The sequence below is a fragment of the Synchytrium microbalum genome (genome assembly GCF_006535985.1).
Source record: "Synchytrium microbalum strain JEL517 chromosome Unknown SmJEL517_scf0031, whole genome shotgun sequence".
Lineage (NCBI taxonomy): Eukaryota > Fungi > Chytridiomycota > Chytridiomycetes > Synchytriales > Synchytriaceae > Synchytrium > Synchytrium microbalum.
This window is the reverse complement of record NW_022158380.1, coordinates 62,306-74,379: the sequence shown is the minus strand read 5'-3', so window position 1 is coordinate 74,379 and position 12,074 is coordinate 62,306. Positions and strand designations below refer to the sequence as shown.

Genomic DNA, 12,074 nt, shown 5'->3' with positions numbered 1-12,074 from the left:
AAGCTTCCTAATGGTAGGCAGATTCCAGTCCTTTGACATTGGAGCTGTTGAGCACAATGTGTTTTGGTCTGTATGCTCTACAATGCCATCTAGCACTACGAAGGGCAGAGAGAGAGAGGCAGTTGTAGCTATAGCTGTTTTGTGTTATGGTCTGTAATACTAGATATTGATATATCTCAACCTATTAAATACTGAATATTGGTCAGCAGAGATGTTTGGTCCCCAGCAATGTCCAGAGCAGAGGAACCATTGGCCAAGATGCACCAAAGAATATAACTATAAAATTTGCCATTTTGTGCGTCATGTAACTAATTGATGCCACTCCAATATCATCAAAGATATGTAGCTTCGCTTTCAGCAATGAAGCTCACCTTCAAGATGGTCGAAATCCACGAGGCAGCAGACAGAGACCTCCAATCGCACCGACTTGATTGGTATACTATGGGCACTTGGAGATTGGTTAGTAACGGTGTTTAGTTTGCACGCAAGATTTTAATGTTGATTGTCCAAAAAGAGCACAAGTTAATGTAGATCCAATACAAGAGTTTTAATAGATAACGGATCACTGTAAGAATAATATGGTCACAAGTAACATCCAAATCCCATTGGAGGTATGCATCTTTGCCTATACTTGAAAAGCTCACCTCCGAAATTCTGCAAATCCAAGAGCAACAGGCCAAGAATTCTCACAGATTCCTCAGAATTTATATGTCTCAAAACTACTTCATCGATACCTCCCTAGCCCTTTTACGGCCTGGTGTGGTCGTTCCAAACGCTGCTTCAACAAATTCAAGTCGTCCTGTTAGCTTAAGAGAAGAGGAAGAGGTATATTACGGTATTTGGTATATGAAGAAGGTAACTATGCAGCTCTACGAATAATATATGGCAAGAAGAGACCAGGTCTTTGCTCCCAGCAACGTCTATGTGTTGGCTTCGTAGATCATTGATCCAGCAGTGACGTGGTGTTGCACCGACTTTGATCATTGGCCCTACTAGAGGAGAGCGAAGGACGTTTGCCACTCGAAGAACGCAGCAAATTCCGATCTTATGTGCGATGTTTGGCACCTAAATACACCAGAAGGTATTTTCTGTGTTGACGCCACTTGTACCTCCACTTCATCATTGATTCACGATGTAGGACTCCGATGATCAATGTCATGGCAATACAATCGCAATTTCTTCATATGAGCATTGAGTACCATCGCTGATAAATGACATTGGTTGTTTGATTTATCTGTGTCCTGCATTTTCATTTTGCGTCATTTTTGGAATAATTCCCTTCTTTTCTTTCTCGAGTTTAGCAAGATCCAAAGCTAAGCATTTTGAGTATGAGGCGATATTCCTTCTTGACAACAATCCACCCACGTCTGCTCGTTTGCGTCACGGTTGGATTTTCGTTTCTTGCTTCCATCGCTGTGAGACACGCAGTGTGTGGTGTCACCAGTATTAAGTCTGTTCCCTCTGAAAGTACGAGAGCTGCTTTCTAGGCAGTCTTTATCGCTCGCATGACGATCACATCAGGATTCCGATTGTCTCGTACTAATGTTTCAGGCCTTTGCCCGTAAATTGCTGTAGGAAACAGCCTACAAAAGCCTTCTCGATGCTCCTCTCCATCCGGCTCTGCGTTTCATTTGTCGGTTCAAGTCTCAGCCTGGTTCAGACAGTAGGATGATGGTACTTTTTAAGTGCAGAAAACTCCGCCCGAAGCGATTGACACATTTTTTTCACATAGAGGAGATGCGAAGGGACCGGAAACACGATTTCAATTGAGGACCGCTAGTATTAGTGGTCTTTACACTGTTGTTTGGAGGCTGCAGAGCTATGTTCAAACGCCCCAAACCACCAACCACACCTCCCAAGCCTATCGGTATCCCGTCGACGAATCCCCAGATTGCGGCAGTATCTTCAGGTTTCTATCTCTGCAGTCTCCATCTGCGACAAGTCTGTTAAAGCTTCCTCGTTCTTTTCTATCAGTAGTTTCTGGAATCGATAAGAAATGGGATATATTTATTTCTTATCAGTATGAATCAGCTATGTCCCTATGGAAATACAGACGTTCACATCCTCGACTATTAGGTGGACCAACCAATTAATCGTACAGAGGGTTGTGGAAGAGCTGAGAGCATTGGGATTTACGATCTGGCTTCATGATGACAACGTGCGTGGAAACCTCTATGAGTGTGAGTATTGCCCTCTCCAATTTGGGTCAATCTACCTTATTTAAACCGGTTCTTTCGATAGCTATGGCAAACGGCATTGTGAATTCGAGTTTGTATATGCCCTTCCTCGACCTCGCATACCAGGTATCCTCGAGATGCTAGGGACAAGACTTCATCTCCGCTGACCAAATAATTTTTACCTTGTAGAACAGTGACAACTGTCAACGTGAATTAATGTTTGCATTTGATACGAGAAAGCCAATGGTCCCTGTGAGGCTGGACAGCCACGCATGGCTTTCCACCAAAGCGGGAATGATAATGGCTGGACTGCTGTACGTTGACTTGTCTTTCGTCGAGCCTCAGACACCCGAATGGGCGCAAAAAATGAGTGACTTGAAAGGACTTGTCTCACAACTTCTGCAGAAAAATGATACCACTGCCAAAACTGCATTTGCTGAGAAGCCCGCCAGTCCTATTCTCTCTGTGGAAAAAGGAGATCGTGACGAGAAATCCAATCCTACTATCGGTGTCAATGACGATCCAAATGTGAAGCGATTTCACTTTTTCCTCTCTTATCGAGTTGTAAGTAGAGTGTATCTACATTGTACGCACCAGGGTTTATGCGCGTACCTTTTGTAGAACGCTTTCAAAGAAAAGTCAAAAGCAAAAGCTTTAGAGCACTTTTACGAAAGACTCGAAAGGACCTCTGTGCGTACCTATAATCAAACTCTTACTGCCCAAGTGTTTATGGACAAACATGGCCTAAAAGATGGTGATGATTGGAAGTCGGTGATGCTAACGTCCCTCAAAGAAAGCTGTCAGGTGTTTCTTCTTATTGATCAGGTACTTTTCTATCTATTTTAATCCTCGAAGTTGACTAATGGTTCTGATAGTTTACGATAGATTCCATGAAAGAAAGGAATCAAGCTTCTGGTGCAGTGGATCATGTCTTGCAAGAATGGGATTTGGCCATCAAATTAGCAGAAAAGCAAGAAATCATTATAGTCCCAATTGTGCTGCATTACGGCCCCCCGATAAATCTGGACAACGAGTACCAGGCCATGCCAAGTACCACTCCGAAAGCATGCACCTCGACTGTAAAGGAATTGTTTCGTAAAGCCGTTAGCAGCACCCAAGCTGTTGTCATCACAGACTTGGACGAACTGGATGCTCAAAATCTATTCGAAAAGTGAGTGACGGTGTATCCAATAAATGCTCGAGTCTATAGCGAGTTTCTGTCTTTTACTAGGTTTGTAAATCGGCTTTGGGATCGATTTAGACCTCAATGGTCTGATTTAGTGCCTAGAAATACGGACTCGTGGGGATTTGCTAGTGAAAGATATGCCCAATTTTCAGGCAATAGCACTTCAGAATCATCCTACGCGTCCGCATTGTCGACATTGTATGGTTGGGGTTGTAAACCATCTGTGAAGTCAGCCTTGACGTATTTAGAGAAAGCCGGAGATCTCCCAGATGCCAAGTATCTCCAAGGAATCATCTATCTCTGCGGGAGGGGTGATACTCAAACCGACAAAATGGATTTGAAAGGAGCCAAAGAATGTTTATCCAACTCTGCTCGGGCTCGTTTCATACCAGCCATATGTGCCATGGGACATCTCCACATGGCCAAAAAGGATTGGAGTGAGGCAACCGACTGGTATCTCAAGGCAGCGAATCTGAATCATAATACAGCTTTAGGCATTTGTTACGAGTATGGACTAGGACACTATCAGCAGGATCTAGATAAAGCTCGTGAGCATTACGAAAAGGCGTCGGATTTGGACTTAGATGGATTTGCACTGCAACGGTATGCTCATTTCATCTTGAATGGGTGGGGCGCTCAAAAGAATGAGAGGAAGGCCATTGAATTATTGGAAATGGCTATAGCTAGAATTGGGAATCCATGGGCTATGCTGGATCTAGGTCGTTGTTACCTATCAGGTAAGGCCAAAAACATGTACGTGGTTGACGACTGTCGTGAAATACTTACATCTGATGTCATTTAGGCATCGGTGTTCCGAGAACCCCACATGTGGGAAAACGACTAGTAGCTGACGCTGCAGTCAAAGGGATTGAAGCAGCTGAACAATTATTGGCCAAACTCATAGCGAGTGAATCCTCTTGAACAGTCTGTCAAATAGATTCTATGAATTGCTATGAATTTACCGTGCCGATGCCTTGATGTCGATTCTTCCTCTACTTTATTTCGCTATGGTTTATCATACTTATGTACCAACGCTGAAAGTGCTAATGGCATTGAAGTAGGAGAACATAACGTATCGGGAAGAATGGTTCTCCTAAACAAAATGGCAATGTGGCTCTTCGTTTGCGAGGGCTGGTCCTTGTAGGAGGACGGGAAGACGAAGCGTTCTGCATTACATCTTAAAGTCCGTCTCGGATTTCATCACTGTAGACACAACGACGACTAGGTGTTTCCTGTATATAGACGCTGGCTTCTTCCAACAGTAGCTCTTCTACGCGACTTGTCCATAACAATTCCAAGACGTTTATCACCATTTGAACATGGGAATCCAAGTCCTTGACAGTTTTTGTTAAGGAGGTTCTACGTGGGCAAATTGACCATGATACCATGATGTTCCTCATTGGACCATGGATCTCTTAACTAAAAAAATCAATAGTTCATCAACATTTGAAAAAGGGAATCAAGTTCTATGACAGTTTGGTCAAGGATTTCCATAAATCCTTGACGAAGGCGGGTTGACATTTCAGGGGGGGAGTATAGGAAGACCATCGACGTTTTGGTAGGGCGTTACGTCTATGTTGTATCAGTGGAAACGTCGAAAAGTCATACAAGAGACGATGCCTGAATGCTGCAAACGCAGGGAGCCAAAACGCAAAAACGCGTAAAAGCATTTCTAAAAGCATTTTGTTGGGATAGTATCAAGGACGACTATTCCAAACATGCCGATCATTTTATCCTTTCAAGAATCGTTTCACGAGGCAAGACTGCGCTACATCATTGACCACCTTGACGAGTTGCCTTTACGAGACGAAACACGCCAAGCTAGCCCATCCACCTACCATCCTTTGGCAATCTTACGAGCCTATCTGAAAAAATCCAAGAAGGGAGTAGTCAACGTGAGCTATCATCAAGCAAAGCACCAAACAGGAAGATTCTTTGCGCACAAAGTCCGTTTCTTTGCAAAATATGTCACGAGAGATTCGACATACCATTGCGCGGGATTTGTATCATGATATCGATGCAGTGAATGCGCATCCAGTGTTACTCCTTCAATACTGTGAGAAGAAGGGTATTGCCTGTCCGAACTTGAAGTACTATGTCGAGAACCGAGAGACCTACGTGACGGAATTGCAAGACTCTACTGATTTGGATAGAGAAGCATGTAAAAAGGTGCTATTGTCTTTGACGAATGGAGGTCAAGGTGGAAGCCTCCAGTTCCGAATGCCCCAAAGGGTCTACGACTACAAGAAGGAGATGCAGGTGATTCACTCTTTTGGCATGTCGAACGAGCTCGCCTTTGTCCAGATGGCGAAATCTAAACAGAAAACATACAACGAGTCCGGAAGCGTCGTGAATTTGTTACTTCGTGACATTGAAGGCAAAACTCAATTCCTGGAGACCAGGATCCAAAAAAATTCAATTTAAACGGTATCAGTAGCATGAATATATTCCATTAGTGTGATTGGTAACCGAGAAAGCTATAGATCTTGTTCCTCAAAGGCGCAGATGTCCAAATGATGAGTATACCATCAACCAAAGGCTGTGCGTATAGGAGACAAGCGCAAACCATGTCGACTTCTTGTGGAACCGACTGAACAGTCGAAATCTCGTACATGATTCGAAATCCTATTCAAGTGGAGTGTTCTCGTCACTACACTACACCTCTGGGTTTTGGTCCATGTGAGCAAAACTCACCAGTGGGTGCCCAGATCAGAATAGTTGCTACTGTTAGTGTGCATAATTTGACAAATATACCAATCTCTGTGCGTTGCCACGACATGACTGTGGATTTCCTTGCAACTACAGGTGTGCCAATACTGCTACTACCCTTTTCCAAAATTGACACTTCGCGCTCTCTCACAAATGAGGCGGGCTTGACAAAGTTGCTGAGACTCCTTTGTTTCTGGAAGATGTGTCTCAGAATCAGTCCATAGTAGACAATGAGTCCAATTATAACGAAACCAACTATAAGAACTTCCAGAATGGTCATGAACATTTGTACGGGATCTCTGGTGGCCCATTCGTTGATACAAAACACTGATACTCCTATTTTGTTGAATGGGCCACGTTAGCTAACGTTCAGAGTGTGGGTTGCTGTGACAGCAGGACTAGATTCTACCTTCTGGTGTCATTTCACCAGTTATTACTATTAAAACATGAGTGAGTTCTAGGAATATCTAGCCCCAAAACCTCCTGTGTGCTTACAAAAGGGCAGAGGTCCAATTATACCAAATGTCCAAGTACATGCACACATTCTTATGGCTGACCTGGTGCTGATAACGGCGTTCTGAATAAAAGCAAATTCATATGTCAATCTCACTGTTTTGGCTGCTTTCAACGAACTAGAGTTGTCTGTGAACATACATGACAGATGGCAATGTAACGGTCGTAGGCAAGAAGTAGCAAGGTCATCATTTCTATACCTATTCGAGCATCATTCAGAAATTAGTGATTACACAACACGGCAAAAGATACGTACATGAGCAGGAAACAAGGATCCAGCCTTGTATGTTACAAAACATTTGAGATGGGAGTAAATGGCCTAGAGCCAGCGCGTCGGCAATAGATCCCAGCGAAAACCATATGTATATGAACTGAGTCAGAGGCAGGTTGACAATGAGGATTGTTTGACCGACTCGCATTCTACACAAAGAAATGAATAGTGAGTAACAGGACGTGAAAACAAAACTTTCCACACACCGTCTATCACTAAAGAATGCAATTAACAATGCAGAGTTGATCACCGCAGCAGGCACGAGCAATATTATGATTGTGATGGCAGCGGCATAGTCGTCAATCTCCCAGTCAGGGACATCCATTGCTAGAGTTTACCAACTGTCAGGTTTAGAAGAACACTTATTATGAGCAAAAGGGTTGGCGTTTGTTGAATGTTTCCGATTTCGGAATGGAGTGAAATGACCCTAGCATTTGGTAAATCGTCAATCACAAGGTTGGAAGGTTGGTGAACCCTGCAACATGCTGCTTAGAAGGGTGTAAGGAACCCCCAGAAAATCAGTAAGTTTCTGCCTTTGTATATGATTCGTCGCCAGGCGTCAATTACTGAAATTTAAGTTCTGAGGATTTTGGGGAGCTGGAGCATGGGGGCTGATGTACCGTGATCTTTATTTTTTGTGAGAGATTGTATCGCCGGCGGTTGTATCGCGCATCGAACAACTAGATAGAAATCACTCATTTCCTCCTAAAAGATTGATTTTGACGATTGTTTGCAGTGTTACAGTGGCAATGCAAGGAGGCCAGACTATAATTGAAGCAGATCCAAACTCTGTTTATATATGAGATAAACACCACCTGAAAATGCGGATTTCACGCTTCCGTTTGTAGTCTGTATGCACGATGTTGATTGTTCGGCTGTGGAAACTTTCCACAACCGCAGTTCCTCACTATAAAAAAGCTGTTTCGGAGCGGTAGAGCTGATCTATCTTGAAGAGTAACCCCAATAAGGACTGCTCAGTTTATTGTGGTGAGATCTACTACTTGGCTTCGTCAGCAAAGTTGTCAAATTCCTTTCCGCAACCATGATATTTACCAAAGACTAACAATTTCCACCACTGTAACATAGGACAGTCTGCCGCCTACCTGAAATCTACTAGTATCAAGACCAACTGAAACTATCTACCATGAGCAACATACCAAAACTATCAGCCGAGGAGCTGCTTAAAGTGGCACATCGCGACAAAAGGGAGAACGCTCTTTATTTCCTGGCCAGGCTCGTGCCAGCGTAAGCACTTACATATCTGACCAAGTGCAGTTGTATATGTTGAATTTCGTACCTTACCTCATTGCCTCTCTGGTTGGTGTGGTTCCTGATATGCTGCAATGTTATTAGAAACGTGTTGATGGGTCTCGCAATGTTCAGTGCTATATTCCTGCCTCGAAATATCGCACTAGCTGGCGCCGCTGCTCTCGCTGGACGTAAGTTACAGCGTTGTAGCCATCATCACTTGGGATCTAACAACTAGTTCCAACATAGCATTCATCGTCAAGTCTACTCTAATCTCAATGGGTCTACTACACGATATTGAACGTGATGGAGTCATTGCTCAACGTTACGTCGCAAAACGGGAAGGCTCTTTTGTCGTATTCTTGATTGGATTCAGGGCTGGCAGCACGTACAAGATGACAGCAACAAACAGTTGGATGGGACAAGCTATGGGAGAGATATTGAAGGAGCTGAACGCTGATAAAGAAGCAGACAATAAGTGGGGGTTCTTGGGTGGTGATACGTAAGTCGCTTGTTTCAGGCCTCTTGTCAATGTCATGAGTTGGAGCCTACCAATTTTTTTATTAGGTTTGTATCTACAGATGACTCAAACGCAACAATATTGCTAGTCTGTTACTTTCAGACCTTTGAAGGGCTGGCAAATTACGGATCGTCGCCTGATGTAGTTCATGGTGAGTGATACTCTCTGTCATGTTAAACAACTCCAAACTTGGAACTCACTATGCGTCTTCTCTTGTTAGGCCCAGCAATGCGAAAACTAGCCGCCCTCTCCAAGCAAGACCAAAGCTTGGGCTTCTTCCACGAGACATTCGTCGTGCAAGATGGCCAGCATGAAGCAATATACGTCAACTTTCCTCGTATCGGTCTTGCCAATGCCAAGGGAAGTTTCATGGTACCTGCATTGGGACGATATGGAGCAGCAGCCTTACGTATGGGCTCAACGGGCTCTAAAGTAGTTGATAAAGTCGCCATGCCTGAATCGTACGAGAAGAATATCAAGGATTTTTATCAGGATCAGATCAAGGAGTAGATAAAATGAAGGACTTGTGTGTGCCATTGTGTATAAATCTTAGTCGAGCATATATAGTCAACGTTGTCGTGTATCAAGGTGTTTATTTGGTTAGTTGAACACGTTCTGGTCTCGTTTAAACTTGCTTGAGGTGCCAAAGCAATTGGAAACACGTAAAAGATACGTTTTGTGATGCTGCGGTTGAAAGTTGAAAGGTGTCGACGTGTTCTCCCAAAGGTACACAAACATACAAAACGCATTTGGTCGATAAATATTCCAAACAACTCGGAAACCCATTCTAGATCAAGATTCTATACGTACATTGATCCTCAATAGCGTCGATTACGCTGCATCGCAGACATGATGACCGGCCCAACCGTCCATAAGGAACGAAAACAGCAAGCAAAACCGTTCAAAGTGGTTTTTGGTTCCAAGAAGATGAAAAAGGAGATCAAGAAGATTGATTTCTTGCTGAAGAACAAGGTAAATTTGTTATCTAGGTTGTGTGTTTGATAGTCAGCAAGTTGTTTAAGAGCTGACATCAATCTTTTTTTTTGTACCAGACTGATTTGGACGCTACTTCCCGCATTGAGCAAGAACGTAAGCTCAAGTCTCTCAGCTTGCAGCTGAATGATTTACAAACTGGGAGACAGGAAGCAAAGCTGTCGGCCAAGTATAAATACGTTCGGTTTGTTGGTATGTCTCCTTGTCGCTTGCAGAAAACAGTTCAAAACTTAACTTCAAATTTTGATTTAGAACAAAAGAAGGCAACACGACGCATATCCCAACTACAAAAGCAACTCGCTAAACTATCAGAAACCGACCCTGCATACGCCGAAACACAATCGCAGCTCGTAAAAGCTCGAGTGGATTTATGCTACATTGACTGCTTCCCCAAAGATGCTAAATATGTAGCTCTGTTCCCATCTGGAACTCCATTTGTAGATAGCACGACGTTATCGGCAAGTGCTGCTGCTACGGAAGACGCCAGGGTACAAAAGACGGAACTTGTGAGGTCGACTGTTTGGGCGAAATGTAAGGTTGCTGTGGAGAAGGGGATTGAAGGGACGTTGCTGCTACATGCTAAAGATATAATGCCTGGTGATGTAATGCCTGGTGGTAATGATGATATGGAAGAGGATGTAGTGGAATCGGTACCGGCAAAGGCCGTGGAGAAGGTCGTTGTAGCAGACGAGGAAACAACAAAAAAGCAGAAGAAAAGGAAGGCACCACCAACGCCTATAGTTGAAGCAGAGAAATCTGTAATAGCACCTAAAGAAATCATTGACGATTTCTTTTTATCACCTGCTGATTTCCCACAACCGTTACCGCTACCACCACATGAAGAAGTGGATGCTAAAGAAGGAGTCCGTAAAGCCTTTTATGAAGAATCGCCAGAGCCATACGTCGTAAAGAAGCGTAAAATAAAGGATGAGTCGATAAAACAGCAACACGAATCGACTGATGTAGAGTCGATACAACCTATAGTACAAAAGGCAAAGAAAGATAAAAGGAATGTTGAATCCACTGATGTCGAGTCGATACAGCCTGTAGGGAAGAAGGCGAAGAAATCACACAAGAATCAACTTGAATCAACTGACCATACACCACAAGAACCCATATTGAAGAAGGCCAAGAAATCAGAAACGAGGAATGTTGAATCTACTGGCGATACACCACAAGAACCCATGGTGAAGAAGACAAAGAAATCAAAAGCCCTTTCAGAAAAGTAGTCTTCTAGCATCTGCTTTGTATATAGTGAGAGACATAAAAATTGCATTACAAACCCAAGCAATAAAACAAAAGAGTCAGCTGTAACACTCGTATCTGTCCGATATGCCATCGTTGAGGAAATTTTGCACATCAGTCAATAGTCAGGGTTTGAAAAAGGTTGCTCTAGGTCGTGTGGCACTGCGACTCGGTTAAGAGGAATGCGACTACCCATGACACACCTTCAGAGGGAGAAGGGCTCTAATGGGTTCAGACCTTTGTGGTTCTTTTAGCACATGATGGGTACGCAATGCTTGTACTGCAGAGTAGTAGCACGTTGCGTTTGATAGCGACAACGAAATTCAAATGAGGAATCAAACTTGTATAGCATTTTGAAAAGCAAAAGAAAAGAAACTAGTGTTACAGATGTATCTAACTAAGACGCAAAATAACGTCAGTCAAAGTCGAACAAAGTTGCAACAATCAGAAACACCCACCTTAATTTAACGCAACAAACCACAAACCAGGACCTTACGAAATCCGCTTCCACTTCCCACTCCCAATAGGCTCTCTCCTCCTCCCTGTCACACCCGCTCTCGAATCATACACCGCACTGGAGCTTCCACCCTGCTTCACAGAACCTCCACCCTGCTTGACCTCCCAGTTCAAATCACTCCAATACTCCTCCAGCGCTTTCCCCACATCATACCCACACCTACTGACATACGACGTCGACTCATGCACATCCGTGCATTTAGATATAAGCTGGAATCGCTTCACCAGCGAGCGTCTGACCTCTTCCTCGTCCGGAAACGCTCGTTTTGAGACGGTTGCGCCCGGGATGAAGAGCGAGCCGACAGAGTAGATGTCGTCGGACATGAGACGGTTTGCGAGTTTTATTGTGTTGACCTATGAGAAGTGGCGGGTTAGAAGGTATTTGTGTGAAGTTTGGGTGAAGTGATGTGTACATCGATTCCGTAAGAGATGGCTATTCCCCATAGCGTTTCATTCTTGATTACGTAGTGAACCACGCCGGGGATTCGTCTGGTGTCGGCTGTGGTATCGACTGCTTCGTTGGGCTTTGGGCACTTTGTGTCGGTTTCTGATGTTAATAATGTTGTGTCAGATACGATGGATGTGTATGGAGGAGGAGCTAACAAGACAGATAAAGTGTTAATGTTGTGCCTTGCGACCGATTTCGGGTGCGCGCTTACCCTCATCCGTAAACTCTTCATCTATTTCCATGCTTGT

At 43.8% G+C, this 12,074-nt stretch overlaps 1 protein-coding gene across 1 annotated transcript; it reads right to left on the bottom strand.

Annotated features, from left to right (window-relative positions):
- Nucleotides 1–11,354: 11,354 nt before the first annotated feature.
- On the bottom strand, nt 11,355–12,068 carry SmJEL517_g04511 (uncharacterized protein; the record flags this gene model as incomplete). Its single annotated transcript, XM_031170439.1, has 3 exons — nt 11,355–11,732; nt 11,792–11,976; nt 12,038–12,068. 3 exons carry the CDS (start codon nt 12,066–12,068, stop codon nt 11,355–11,357), a joined length of 594 nt encoding a protein of 197 aa, XP_031023585.1.
- Nucleotides 12,069–12,074: the final 6 nt, after the last annotated feature.